Source organism: Eurytemora carolleeae, unplaced genomic scaffold, assembly GCF_000591075.1.
Source record: "Eurytemora carolleeae unplaced genomic scaffold, Eaff_2.0 scaffold221, whole genome shotgun sequence".
Taxonomy (NCBI): domain Eukaryota; kingdom Metazoa; phylum Arthropoda; class Copepoda; order Calanoida; family Temoridae; genus Eurytemora; species Eurytemora carolleeae.
The window spans coordinates 457,406-472,509 of NW_019396278.1; the positions used below are offsets into that span (position 1 = coordinate 457,406).

The 15,104-nt window shown below is 33.3% G+C and overlaps 1 protein-coding gene across 1 annotated transcript; it reads right to left on the reverse strand.

The window, feature by feature from the left end:
• Positions 1-1,750: 1,750 nt before the first annotated feature.
• On the reverse strand, positions 1,751-8,735 carry LOC111700003 (ADP-ribosylation factor 4; the record flags this gene model as incomplete). The annotated part of the gene is given in 6 exon segments (XM_023470810.1): positions 1,751-1,947; positions 2,705-2,830; positions 4,690-4,795; positions 5,492-5,567; positions 7,641-7,721; positions 8,662-8,735. Coding segments are annotated over 6 exon segments (543 nt in total). The 3' UTR covers positions 1,751-1,860.
• Between the last annotated feature and the right edge of the window lie 6,369 nt (positions 8,736-15,104).

Consider the following 15,104-nt stretch of genomic DNA (forward strand, 5'->3'; position numbering starts at 1 on the left):
GTTTGTCAAGTTGTTTGAACCCCACGAGAATAATATAAAAATTTTCATGCCAGCCATATCAAAGTAAAGTTGATTTCAAAGTAAAATATAGTTGAGTAAAAGATTTTTTAAAACTAAATAAACTGCAAAAAGTCTATAATATCTAATATAGTATATGAAAGAAGACATTCAAAACTATTCACAAACTGTCATGTTTCGTGGGACACCCTTAAATATGTTCGTGTTTATGCTAAACATTCCTGTATGAAGTTTTTAAAAGATTTGGCAACGAGAACTAGTTTTCAACTGCAGGGAGAAACAATTCTGACTAACTTCCGTACAGTCGTCTCTGAAGTCGTATCCTTTGTGGTCAACCCTGCAGTATGGGCACTAGAATATTTGGGCAATAATTTAGTTTGTTTTAAGACTTTTATCAGAAACCAAAAACTAACGTTTAATAAAGATAAGGTTCATACACTTCAAAACAAATCGTATACAAGTTTGCTATTACATAACTTAATGCGAAATATTAGGAATTTGGTAAAGTGAAACATAATTTTAAAAAAATTGAAATTTGTAAAACTTTCAGTTCTTGTTTGGTGAAACCCGATAAAGATGAAAAGACCTAATTTGTTTTAAGACTAACCCAGTTGTTGGACATCACGAATCAAAGCTTTGAAATCCCAGGGCTTCACTGGGATTGCAAAGTTAAATACAAGGGACATAAGTTCCAAAACTAACACTTGGCCCATTTCTAACACTAAGTGTTAGAAATGGGCACAAATTGAAAGACTGGGTTTTTGGGATCCCGGCCCATATCCAGAGTAAAAGTCGATGCTAAAAACTATAACTAAAATTTCATTGAACATAAACGAGGACAACAATTCCCACTTAAAACTTTTTTTTATCAAAAATGTAGTTCTTTTATATTAAATCTCTTGACCGTTTTCAAGACAGTGACAGGTTTTCCATTTTCGAACATATTCTGAATTTTAAACATTTTCGAGACAAAACCCACTTTCCCGTTATTGCCAAGTGCTAGTTTTGGAACTACTATCTCCTGAAATGTGTTATTTATCTCAGATTACTTGTATCCAAAAGGCGTAAAACGTGAAAAAGTTTGGGAGGCAAAAGTTCTTTAGACTTTACATGCCCTTAGATTACGTCCAATCAGAAAAAAATGCACTCAAAGTTACACAAGATTTTTCTCTAGGAAAACCTATTTTTTTACTGTTATTATTTATAAACGAGTAAAGAAAAATGCTCCATAAGTAAAAATTATTACATTTAAGGTGAGCGAATCGCAGCTAGATCAAATTCCCAAATTAATGCCGCGCAATTAGAGACGATTATTTTTAAAAAATAAATGTTCGACAAAAAACCAGCTTTAAATATAAAGATATATTTCATATAAAAGAATCAGTGAATAAAAATACTATTAACAATTTCACTGCCAAGACCAATTTTCCAAGTCATAAAATTAAAAAAAATATCACACTTAATCCAAATATTGGTGAGAAAACTTGATGTTAAAATGGAAAATCAAAATCAAATGTTTTACAAATAATTTGTTATTGAAGGAAAAACTTTAATCCAGACTTAAAAGGTTCGATTTTTGTTTAATAAAATGTTGAATTTAATACTAAATTTTGTTTACTGTAATAAATCGGACCTTCTAAGTCTAGTTTGATCCAGGCAGTGAATCACCGTNTATGATTAAAAAAGAAAGAAAAACAAGACATACAGAAACAACAGGAATGATAAGAATATGTTTACAACATAAACTATAATTTTCTCCGCTGAAGTATATATATTTAAATGTTCGAGCACTCTCTAGACTGGGTGGCATAAATGCTGTCTGTTCCCCGCCAGGTTGTGTCCTTAAACCTTGCTCAGCTCGCTGGAAAGCCAATCCAGGCCTTCGTATAGACCATGACCTTGCACTGCACAGGTTGCCTGGATGTACCACTGCAAAATAAACAATATAAAATGATCGTTAAAGGGACTGTACTCGTATTTACAAGCGCCCCTTCATTTATAGAGTAGCGATTCACAACAATATGGTAGAACACTTTAAACTGATCAGAGCTGAAAACTTTAGAATGAAATATCCAGATATCCGATCTGTTAACTTCTCTGGAGTTTAAATTCATGTGGAGAACAAGCAATATTTAAACTGGATATTAAGAAACTTAGTTTGAAAAGAGTGGTTTAAGCCTTAATCCTGATATCCACCATTCTAAAGTTTTCAGCTCAGGATTGACGGAGAAATCCTTAATGATCTGACTGAAAATTAAGCGTCTCCGGGCATAAAGTACGTAGGCACTTTTTTCATCTCATTTTTGGAAATTGACATTTGCTTCCTTAATTGCGTCTTAAAAATTTTAATGTACGGACGATTCAGTAAGTGTGGAATATTTTTTGTTGAGTTGGTAAAATCATCATATAAAGATTGTGCCGACCGTAGCTTTATTTGAAAAAAACTATATTAAAATTTTGAACGTAGAAAAAAATACCACATTCCACACTTAAATAGTGAACTTTTTTAACATTTAAAGATTGCTAAACTCCAACTATTGAGAGATTTCGAAAAAAAACGAGAAGAAGGCCTGTTAATTTTAGGAGACTTTGTGAAGAGATTGATTCAAAGTGAAATTTCTTAGTTGATGTGCCTTGGGGTGCGTAATTATTTATAATAAATGTTCAATTTTCAATATCTACAGACCTTTCTGTTTCTGAGGTTTTGAAGTCCGAGCTTATCTGTGAGTTCGCTAGCGGTCATCGCGTTGGGAAGATCCTGTTTGTTTGCGAACACAAGGATAATCGCGTCCCGTAGCTCGTCCTCTTGTAACTAGCACAAACAAATATTTAAACAAGGATACTCGCGTTCCATAGCTGGTTCTATAGAGCAACTAGAACTAGAAGCTATTAAATACAAGTAAAATCGCGTTTAATATCTCGTCCTCTAGCAACTAGAATACAAGCATAATTGCGGCCCGTAGAATGGCACAGGGCATCGTTTCCTTTAGTTGGCATAGTTTTTAAAACTTGAAGAAAAACAGCATTGGCAGATTCACAGTATTTTTATTTTAAATTTTAAAATTTTTTAATTTGACATTGCTGTCTCATGCATCTATCTTCATCATCAGAAAGAAAGCATAAAATTAAATATACAGAGGAGTGTCTCTGAAAAAATTGTTTTGTGTTAAAAAAGACTCATAGTAGGCAAAAGCCCCATTAATGGGTAGGGAGGGGGGGTTGTCGATGAAACATTTTTTTTCCTAACAAGTAGTCCTATAATATTCGAAAATGTGGTCGGTCTCTTTTCCTAAGTATTTCAAACAAATTTAAATTTTTATAGGACAGAATAGAATAAATTGCGCATTTTCAATGATAGAATTGGGGATTTTAAAAAATGAATTAGAAAATATTGATCTTTTAATGAAAAACGAAATAAGTATGTAAACTTGAAATCGGACCCCCCTACCCTCAGATACTTTTTTACCCCAAAAAAGCATTCCCCCCCCCCCTCAATGATGTTTTATTTTAAATTAAGCGACGAAAACCCAGTATTTTTGCTTCAGACTTTCAAGCAAAAAAATAAAAATACATTTTCAAGAAATAAAACCAAACAAACAAGTAAAACAACTGTTATAATTGAATACACTTGTTCAAAAATTCATGAAATTTATTTATTTATTTTTGAATCAAACTTGAATATTGTGTTCATCGGATCATTTTAAGTCGATTTAAGAAAAGTTCAAATTTTTTCTCGCTGAAAAGAATTCTGATTTCAAGCGACTCCCCATTTAAAGGAGAACAAGGGCGGAACATGCCCGAAACCATAATTGAAATATCCTATATTTGAAAGAGAAGATAATGGATAACTTATTCAATTTCATACATTATATTACACAGCTTATACGGGGGTGCGGTTAAAGGTGCAGCAAACGTTACTTCAAGTTACCCTCGATATATAGAGGATCACTAGCAACCAGGGGGGGCTTCTTATACAGTAGCACTAGAAACCAGGGGGGATTCTTATAGAGGAGCAGTAGCAACCAGGGGGGATTCTTAAAGAGGAGCACTAGCAACCAGGGGGGATTCTTATAGAGGAGCACTAGCGACCAGGGGGATTCTTATAGAGGAACACTAGCAACCAGGGGGATCCTTATAGAGGAGCAGTAGCAACCAGGTGGATTCTTAGGGATTCTTATAGAGGAGCACTAGCAACCAGGAGGGGACTTATTGAGGAGCACTAGCAACCTGGGGGGGATTTATATAGAAGATCACTAGCAACCAGGGGGATTCTTATAGAGGAGCACTAGCAACCAGGGGGATTCTTAAAGAGGAGCACTAGCAACCAGGGGGATTCTTATAGAGGAGCACTTGCAACCAGGGGGATTCTTATAGAGGAGCACTAGCAACCAGGGGGAGATTCTTAAAGAGGAGCACTAGCAACCAGGGGGGGATTCTTGTAGAGGAGCACTAGCAACCAGGGGATTCTTATAGATGAGCACTAGCAACCAGGGGGAGATTCTAATAGAGGAGCACTAGCAACCAGGGGGGGATTCTTATAGAGGAGCACTAGCAACCAGGGGGGGATTCTTATAGAGGAGCACTAGCAACCAGGGTGGGATTCTTATAGAGGAGCACTAGCAACCAGGGGGGTTTCTTAAATAAATTAACTTTGAAAATCGGAATATTCACCATTTTCTGAAGTTCGTCCTGTGCCTCCTGTATCCTCTCCCTGTCGTTGCTGTCCACCACGAAGATAAGTCCCTGGGTATTCTGGAAGTAATGGCGCCACAGAGGTCTAAATATGTAAGAGAATCATAGGTCTAAAAATTTAAAGGAACTGTGACCAAAAAGCTAAAACATAGTTTACATTTAATCATAGCTATTTAAGCTTTTAAAGGGACTGTCAGCTAAAACGTAGTTTAATAAACTGAGTATAAGACTGATGTCTGAAAATGAACTGAAAAAAAGAAGTTATCATGAAATGTTGATTTAGGTTGAATTTAAAGTACTAGTGCCAGTAGAAGTATAAAATCTACCACAAATTGTTAAAATTCAGAAATAACATTTTTGTATTGAGGGAGATTTACAGATTGGATAAAAATAATTGTAGCATAAGAACTCTTCATTTTTTGTTGATCATTCAACAAATGTTGTTATTTGACATCATTAAAGTCATCAATTCCATGTACGAGTTGAACGAAAATGAAGGATATCAAGACTTAAAAAGGAATATTTATACAGTGATATATCAGTTCCCCGAATGTATAACAACCGGCAATAAATAACTTTGAATAACTTAAATTTCATCGCAGTTTAAGTGAAAAGCGGGAATCCGAGAATAATTGTTTTAGTAAATCGTCTGTGTATGCACTTGAAGCACGCCCTTGCTGCTAGCGGGTTGGATACGAATGTTATGATGAATTATGAATTTGATACAGGGTGGATTGGATTGCTCCAAATTGATACGCAGTCCAAACGGCCATCGTTTTACCTGATTTTGTCTTGGCCGCCGACGTCCCAGACAGTGAAGCAAATGTTCTTGTATTCAACAGTTTCTACGTTAAAACCTAAAATAAAATAATATAGAATGAAGTTGCAACTACATAAGCCTCACAAATAAAAGTATAAATCTATTTTATCCATTTTTTGTTTATTTTTTCATTTTCTTTTTTTGAAAATACACCGATTAAAAAAATTAATTTAAAATTTAAAAATTGATTTAAAATTTAAAAATTAATCTAAAATTTAAAAATAAAAATGTATCTTTTATTTCTTAAGAATTAAGGGAAAATATTCCCACAGCCTACACTACTGTTATATTTTATAAATAAATTACTTACTCACTACTTGTTTACCTATGACTAGGATGATAGTTATGAATTTACCTAGGATTGGAATGATAGTTATGGACATATTGCTGGAATGATTATTATGAATTTACCTATGGTGGAGACGATAGTTACATAATATGGATTTAAGAAATAAGAAATCACCAAATTAGTATCCTGAAGAATGCCTAGCATGAAACATAATGTCGATACAATAAAACTTAAAATCAGGTTTTGAATACTTATTTTCTAATTATGGATTTACCTATAGGTTGGTAAGGTATTAACTTATTATTGGGATGATAATTATGGATTTTCCAACGGTTGGGATGATAGTTAAGGGATTACCTATAATTGTGATGATATTTATAAATTACCAATAGCTAGGATGATAGTTATGGCGTAGCCTACGGCAAGAATAATAGTAATGGACTTGGGATGATAGTAATGAATTAACATATTGTTAGGATGATAGTCATGTATTCACATATAGTTATGATGATAATTATGAATTTACCTGTAATTGGGATGATTTTTATGGATTTACCAATGATTAGGATGATACTTATGGGGTTACCTATGGGCGGGGTGCTAGTAATGGATTTACTAATAATTAGAATGATAGTTATAAATCACCAAAGGTTGGGATGAACCGGATAATAGTTATGAATTACCGGTGGTTAGTATGATAGTCATGGCGTTACCTATGGCTAGGATGATCGTTATGGATTCACATATTGTTGGGATTATAGTTATGGACTCAAATAATGTTATGATAATAGTTATGAATTAACCTATGGTTGGGATGATTGTTATTAATTTACCTATGGTTAGGATCATAGTTATGGCGTTACCTATGGCTAGGATGATATTATGGATTCACAAATTGTTGGGATGCTAGTTATGGATTCACATAGTGTTATGATGATAGAAATGTTTTTACCTATGGTAAGAAAGATAAAATGAATTTACCTATGGCTAAGATGATAATTATGGGGTTACCAATGATTAGGATGATAATTATGGGGGTTACCTATAGTAGGGTTGATAGTTATGGATTTACTTATGGTTTGGATGTAGTTATTATTTACCTATGATTGGTATGGTAGCTATATATTTTTCAGTATTCACCTATGGTTGGGATGATGGCTAAAAATTACCAATGGCTAAAGAAGAAAGTTATGGGCTTTCCAATGGCTGGGATGATAGTAAGGGATTTATATTGTTGGGATGGTACAGGATGTGCCACGAAACATGACAATAGCAAGACGACTTGAATATCGTCTTTGATATTTGAATTTATTTGTGACATTTAGTCTTCTATCTACTTTAACATGTATGATTCTTGAAACAACTATCACATAATTCTCCTAGCCCTGGCATTTCCCAAAAGTGGTCTGCGTTTTTTGCGCTTTCAATATTACAGGAGATATAAAGAGTTTGGTTCAGATTTCAATTTTTTTAAATAAAAGCAAAATTGTCGAAATCTGAACGAAATTATTCATATCTCGGGCAATATTGAAAGCATAAAAAAATGCAGACCACATTTTGGAAAAAGCAGGACTAGGGGAATTTTGCGATCATTATCTCTAGAAATTTATTTCCAAAACTAGGTTGACAAATAAATGCAGCAAATTATATCGAAAATCAAGACGATATTCAAGTCGTCTTGCATACTGTCATGTTTCGTGGGACACCCTGTAGTTATAAATTTACACATGGTTATGTTAATAGTTTTGGGTTTAACTTTGTTTGGATGATATTGATAGTTAAAAGTTTACCACATGGTAAGGATAAAAATTATGGGATTACCTATGGTTGGGATTGTAGTGACTATCTCTCCAAGTTTCAGTTTGTAAAGAATTGTAGTTTTACCAGCAGCATCCAATCCAACTATCAATTAACAATACAATCAAATGTAAAAAATATTAAAAACAAATTAACAGTAGGGTCACACAATACAAAGTTTAAGTCAGAAAATCTAAAGGTGCATAGGTTCTCTGGGTGATGTCAACCCTCAGTATTGAATTGCAAAAAAAAATGTTTGCTCTAACTTGATGAATATGGGTGGGAGTAATGCACGTCTCGATTTATGTTACGAGTTAGGGGGCAATTCGACACCATAATGTGTAAAGGCTGCGGTTGGTTCTTAACATTGAGATATAAGGCTTATATTTTGCATTCAGTCTTCGAGTGTGGTCATCTAACCGGAAATTTGAGATCGGAGGTCATTGACCTTCATCAGAAATCAAGATTTTGCCGATAAACCAATAACAGCTGGCACCTGATGCAATACTCCGATTAACCTAAAATATTCACAAAATGCTCAAATTGGGCCACACCACCATAGAACCTATGCACCCAAAAACTAATTTTTAAGCCACTTCATGCGTCACATAAGCAGTGATAGTAACAAAGGCAAAGTATCTTTTTTTCAGAAAAATTAATACGTTTTTTACTTAAAGTTGCAATAAAAAAAGTGAATGAAAAGGGGTTGTTTTTTGTTTTGTTAGTGCCCGGCGTTGCCCATAGAATTAAAAAAAAATAATTTTAAAGACAATACTTCCGATTTTTAGCCTATGTTACCCACATGGTACTCATGGAACTAAAAAAAAATCAGCCAATTTGGTCCAGCAGTTTGGCCAGCTTTAAATGACATAAAAATAAATGTATGTAAGCGAAGACCTTTATTATACAGAAAGAAGATCGAAAATATTTTTTTTGCTAAGCCTTGTTTTAGTTTTATAACTCATATTTTGGATCTGAAGTTTGTTGGTATTAGCTATTTTCGGCTGAACATGTGAAAACATTTTTTAAATTTTCGAAAAATTACCCATTAATATTCTCATCTGAGTTTTCCCGAATAATCGGCCAAACAGACTGGAAATCGTCAATCCCATTTCTAATCTGAAATAATAAAAATTTGTCTTTTTTATAAGGCGCTCAGCATAAGGATTAGAAGTGCTTATTTTCCAGAAGTAATTGCTTTTGAAAGCAACCCTTGACTGTCCTAATCAGAGGCGTATTCAGGGGGGCTATTGGCTCTATGTCTCCCCTGGACCAGTATCTTTCGATTTCAGAGTTTTTAAAGGCCCAAGCGGGTGCTGAGCCACCCCCAGAAAAGAAAAAAAATCGAGCCCCCCTTGATAAATTCCTGAGTACGCCCCTGGTCCTAATAAAATGATTTTCATCTAAAGAACTATAGACCCCTTGTATATTATGAATGCATGGTCTTAGATCTATTGATATATTCCTAGAGAACGATGTTTGGACCCCCCAGCCCCCCCCCTCTCCTATCAATTTTGTGCATGGATCTTACAGAAAGTGTCGTTAACTTAACCTAGCCCGTGGCCGCAGCGCTCGGCCCCCTAGCCTGTCCTAGCCGCAGCACTCGGCCAGAAAGTGTCTTAGCCTAACCTAACCCTGAATAATACTGAATAAATACTAATTTTAATTTCGTCATGTACAAAATTGCTAGGAGGGGGGGGCCTTGGGGGCGGGGGTCCAAAAATCGTTCTCTAGGAATATACCGACCCGATCTATTAATTTCAATAACTTTCAACATTATTCATGATCTATCTACAGTGCAATATGCAGTACATAATCAATTGTTTAACAAATTTACTGATTCATGTTTGATGTAAAATAGCGTTAAACAAATGTTACTAATAAAACTGCAAAACAAGTCATGTCAACATATGAATATTCACATTTTTATACATGAAATTCTCATAAAGACTTGTGCTACAATTCCTTAGATTTAGATTCCTAACATCTCAGTTAAATTTTTCTAAACATTGTTGATCCTTTGGGTTTCTTTAATATTTTGACACGACACAGCTTGAACAGCTGTTGAGTCCGGATATACCTGCTTTCTACTTAGAAGACGACATTGAGAAATATCATCCGATGTACAAATTGGTGTCGTCTCGTTTGCACTAATGATTGATCGGACTAACGTACATTCGCTCTATACGTTCATTCGGACTAACGTTTAGTGCGACTGAACAACTAATTGTTCAATCAAACTAAAAACCACATGGAAGGTTTTTCGAGCACATGGAGAACTATTTTTAAAATTCTACCGGAATTCGGTTCATTTAATTAATTAGTTCATTGAACATATTGTAGTGGGAATGAATAAAAAATGTTCAATCGAACTAAAATCTAAAATTTTACCATCCATATGCCCGTAAAATATTAATTAGTACAAATGAACATATTTTAGTGCAAATGAACAAAAATATGTTCAATCTAACTAAAATCTAAAATTTTACCATAATTGCCCATAAAATATTATTTATAGCACAAATGAACACATTTTAGTGCAAATGAACAAAAATGTGGCTCAAAATTTAAACCAAATAATGTAAAGTACTTTAAAAATGAATGTATATTGTATAAACAGTGCCAGACGAAAAAATGGGTGTGCAGTCGGACGAAATGGTGAATTGTGCCGTCATTTATGTTATTCCCTATGATATAGTCACTGCATAGTTTATACTTTGATTTTACTGTATTAAGATAAAAATATGCTACTTTTTTAACTTTTTGTTTTTGCCCCCCCCCCCCATCCAAACGGAATAGCTAATTTGAGATAAAAGATTGAAGTTTAATTAAGATCAATAAATAATGGCGCAAAGTGGCAATATTTTTTTAGCCACCCTATAATTGTGGGGCAAAATAATACTTTTTAACTAAAAACTGTTATTTTCCCCTCTCCCCATTCCCCCCCATAGTGCACGTTCACATACTGCATTAAATTTAATAAATTTTTTGGTAAATCTTATCTGTGTTACTTTGATTAAGTTGATTGAATTTAATGATGGGCGAAGCGCTTATAAATTTTTTTTTCATATTTATTTTTGGTAATCATGGATAATGGAGACCAAGATTCTATAGAAGGGCATGTACTATAACCCCGAGATTCTAGGGGGGTCCCCCATGTAACCCCCCTTTCTACGCCTATGCCTGATTATTATATTTTATGGTTTTTTTAAAACATTCATGTAGATACATACTAATTCCTATAAGCAAGTCTCTTTAAAAATATTTTTTATTTATAATTAATTTCAAATTTTACGTTCATGAAACTATCAATCATAGAATATTCTTCATTTATGTATATTGTATAATGTATCTGTAATTGTTATGTACATTGTACAACGGTCCCTATTTCCATTTTCGTATTTTTTGCGTACAATGGGTTCAGGATTACCCGTTTAAGCGTATTCCCCTTGTACCGGCCCGCGGTTATACTTCTAGGGCTTGGCTGAGTTATGCACCTCATGCACCTACACAGATTAGAGAGAGAGTCACTCACTGCCTTGTTTACTACCTAGAGCATAGTTATCCTGTCCTGTTCAAGCTTTAGAGTTTAGTTCTCTAATCTCTAGTGAGCTCTGTACATTGTACAGTGTACAAGTCTACTGCGTGATATATTATATTTACCTTGTTGCGTCATTAATTGTGAAATTGATTCAAATAACACCGAAAAGACGTAATTTCTAGTTCTTCTAGCAATAGATTTGTTTTAGAAATATCCAATTAATAGAAATATTTTTTGCAGGGGTTAATCGATTGGTTATTTTGTTTGACGTAGACATGGATATATCCAAATGACAAAAATAATTGTCTCTCAAATAGTATATCTTGTCTATTTTTGATCTATAAACTATTATAAAAACATTGTATCTTGTCTATTTGATCTATCTATCATAAAATCAATGTATTTTGTCTGTCTATCTATCTTTTGCCACTTGTCTGTCTATTGGCTTGTCTATATATACATCTACTATCAATTAATTAATGTCTTGCTTCTATCTATTTATCTATCTATCTATCTATCTATCTATCTATCTATCTATCTATCTATTATTTTCATCAACCCATCCATATATCTATCTATCTATCTATCTATCTATTATTTTCATCAACCCATTCATATATCTATCTATCTATTCTCTACACTCCATATAATGTTAAATGGGCCTCTCAATCCCAAGTTAACCAGTGACCAGCTGTGATAATACAAGTTGACAGTAAAATTTCCGTCAATAATTTATAAAGTTAATTTATTTATTTGTTACTGTATACTTTTGAGTATTAAGATGTTATATTATCCTGAGCTGATTCTGCATCCAGAACTGATTCTGTATCCAGAACTTCTTACGTATCCAGAGCTGATACTGTATCCAGAGCTGATACTGTATCCAGAACTGATTCTGTATCCAGAGCTGATTCTGTATCCAGAACTGATTCTGTATCCAGAACTGATTCTGTATCCAGAACTGATTCTGTATCTAGAACTGATTCTGTATACAGAACTGATCAAGTATCCATAACTTATTATGTATCCAGAGCTGATTCTGTATCCAGAACTGATTCTGTATCCAGAGCTGATTCTGTATCCAGAACTGATTCTGTATCCAGAACTTCTTACGTTTCCAGAACTTCTTACGTATCCAGAGCTGATTCTGTATCCAGAGCAGATTCTGTATTCAGAGCTGATTCTATATCCGGAATAGATTCTGTACTCGGGTATGATTCTGTATCCCAGGTTCATATGTATCCGTGTCTAATTCTCTATCTGGAACAAATTCTGTATTAAAATTTTCCATTCGGTATTCGAATTTCCGAGAATTATGAAATCTCTTTTGGAAGATTTCATCTAAATTATATTAAAGAAAAAAGAATATTAAAGAATATTAGATTCATAGATCAATTGCTAAAAAGTATATTTCCGTTCTCTTTCCTCCGTGTTCAATTTCACCATGGGTCCTCTGAATACCTATCTTATTAATTAACTACAGGGTTACTTACAAAGGATCAGAGACGGCTGTAAAAAAAATTGATCATTATTATTATTTTTTATTTAAATATACATTGTTTCCTACAGTTGTAAACTAGTTTTTTTTTTGACAAATCATTTAATATTCCTTTTAAAAGACTTTCTTCAAGTCATTACAGCTTTAGTTCAACCCTCAGATTGTTAGAATTAATATGCGTTAGGTCGTCATTGAAGTCTTATCCTTTTATGGCAACTCTGTTTCTTAAATTTCACTGAAAGTAAAATCACAATCTTAATTTCAGATGCCGTATTTATGATTGTACACATCAGTACGTACATGTAGATACATACCTCTGCTGTACTGTACAGTGTACATTTGGTAAACATGTACCTGAGGGTAGCACTTGTACTGTCCAGCATCTCTTCTGCTCTAGTTGGCGCGCTACAATTTAAAAACTGCGAAGACAAGTAAACTTACAATTATAAATTTCCCCCCCCCCCCAAAAAAAAAACTTTCGCAAAAAAATATTATCTTTCCGTGGGTAATTCCATTTCTCTCACATATTGCTTGAAGACACATCATGAAAAAGTTAAACATTATTTACTGATTTAAGCAAAGTCTCGACAAAGCCCCCCCCCCCCCTCCCTCTATACTTGACTTAAAAGTGTGAAAATCACACGTTTCACACTTTATAGTTTTTTGCTTTATCATCATACATTTTAAAGAAATAGTAATTTTTTTTATTTATTCTTTTTATACTGAACATTACTGAATTTGCAGCTTAAACAAATTAAATATCCTATTCTAGAATCTAGATGCTATCCTTGCAAACAAAAGGAATGCATTAAAAGTAATTATTTTTAGCATAAGCATTTCTGTACAGCTGGAAAATGATGTTTTGTATAACAATATTTTAACGGATAAATTTTGTTTTGTTTAGCGAATTCTAACGGATGCATTTTGTTTTGTTTAGCAGAAATCTAGCGGATATATTTTGTTTTGTTTAGCGGAAATCTAGCTGAAGCAATTTTTTTTTAAGCGGAAATCTAGCGGATGTATTTTGTTTTATCTTACGAAATTCTAGTGAACGTATTTAGTTATATTTATTGGAATTCTAATGGATGTATTATGTTTTATCTACCGGAATTCTATGGGATTTTGTTTTGTTTAGCGGAATTTTAAGGGATTTTGTTTTGTTTAGCGGAATTCCAGTGGATGTATTTTGTTTTATTTAGAGGAATTTTAGCGAATGTATTTTGTTTTGTTTAGCAGAATTTTAACGAATGTTTTTTCTTTTATTTATCGGAATTCTTGTGAACATATTTTGATTTGTTTAGCGGAATTTAAAGTGATGTGTTTTGTTTTATTTAGTGGAATTCTATAAAACGTATCTTGTTTTATTTAGCGGAATTCTAGGGGATGTATTTTGTTTTGTCTAGCCGAACTCTAACGGATGTATTGTGTTTTATTTAGCGGAATTCTAGCGGATAAACTTTGTTTTATTTAGCGGAATTATAGCGGGTGTATCTGGTTTGTTTAGCGGAATTCTAGCGGGTGCATATTGTTTTATTTAGCGGAATTCAAGCAGATGTATCTGGTGTAGTGGATGAACTGTATATAGGAGAAGATGAGCGGATGGTTTTAGTGGATTCCACTAAGCGGATTAAAATTGAATGCTCCGCTGAACTTCCAGTTATGTAAGTTAAACTTTTTAAATGGACTTTACAAACATTTGTGCTCTAGATTGTACTTATTTTCGAGAATAAGATTGATTTCCTTGTCATTTTTGAAAAACGATTCATTAATTTAAAAAAATCTATTTTATTTTCAATAAAGAAATCAAACATTCTCACTGATTTTCAAATCTTTGTATCTTTGCAACCTTAGACTATTTGATCCATTAAATTCATACATAAATATCTGATTGCAAATATAGGATTAGAAAAGTATTATTGTTGCTAATGTACAGTTTTTATTTCAAAATAAAAGATATTGAAAGTTGAAAATAATGTTTATAAATATCTAGCATAAACTTGCTGACCAAAAATAAAAACAAACAAAGAATAATATATTTTTAGGATTTAAGCATTTATTTTATTTGACATAAGTCACACATATCTCTTAATTTAATTTAAAATAATTTAAATTAAATCAAAATAAATTTATTTTTTTCAAAAAGAATTCAATTTACATTGTTCAGTTTATGACAGTGTTTTTGTTGTTCAGTTTATAACAGGGTTCTCGTTGTTCAGCTTATAACAGGGTTCTCGTTGTTCAGTTTATAACAGGGTTCTCGTTGTTCAGCTTATAGCAGGGCTCTCGTTGTTCAGCTTATAACAGGGTTCTCGTTGTTCAGTTTATAACAGGATTTTCGTTGTCCAGTTATAACAGGGTTCTCGTTGTTCAGTTTATAACAGGATTCTCGTTGTTCAGTTTATAACAGGATTCTCGTTGTTCAGTTTATAACAGGGTTCTCGTTGTTCAG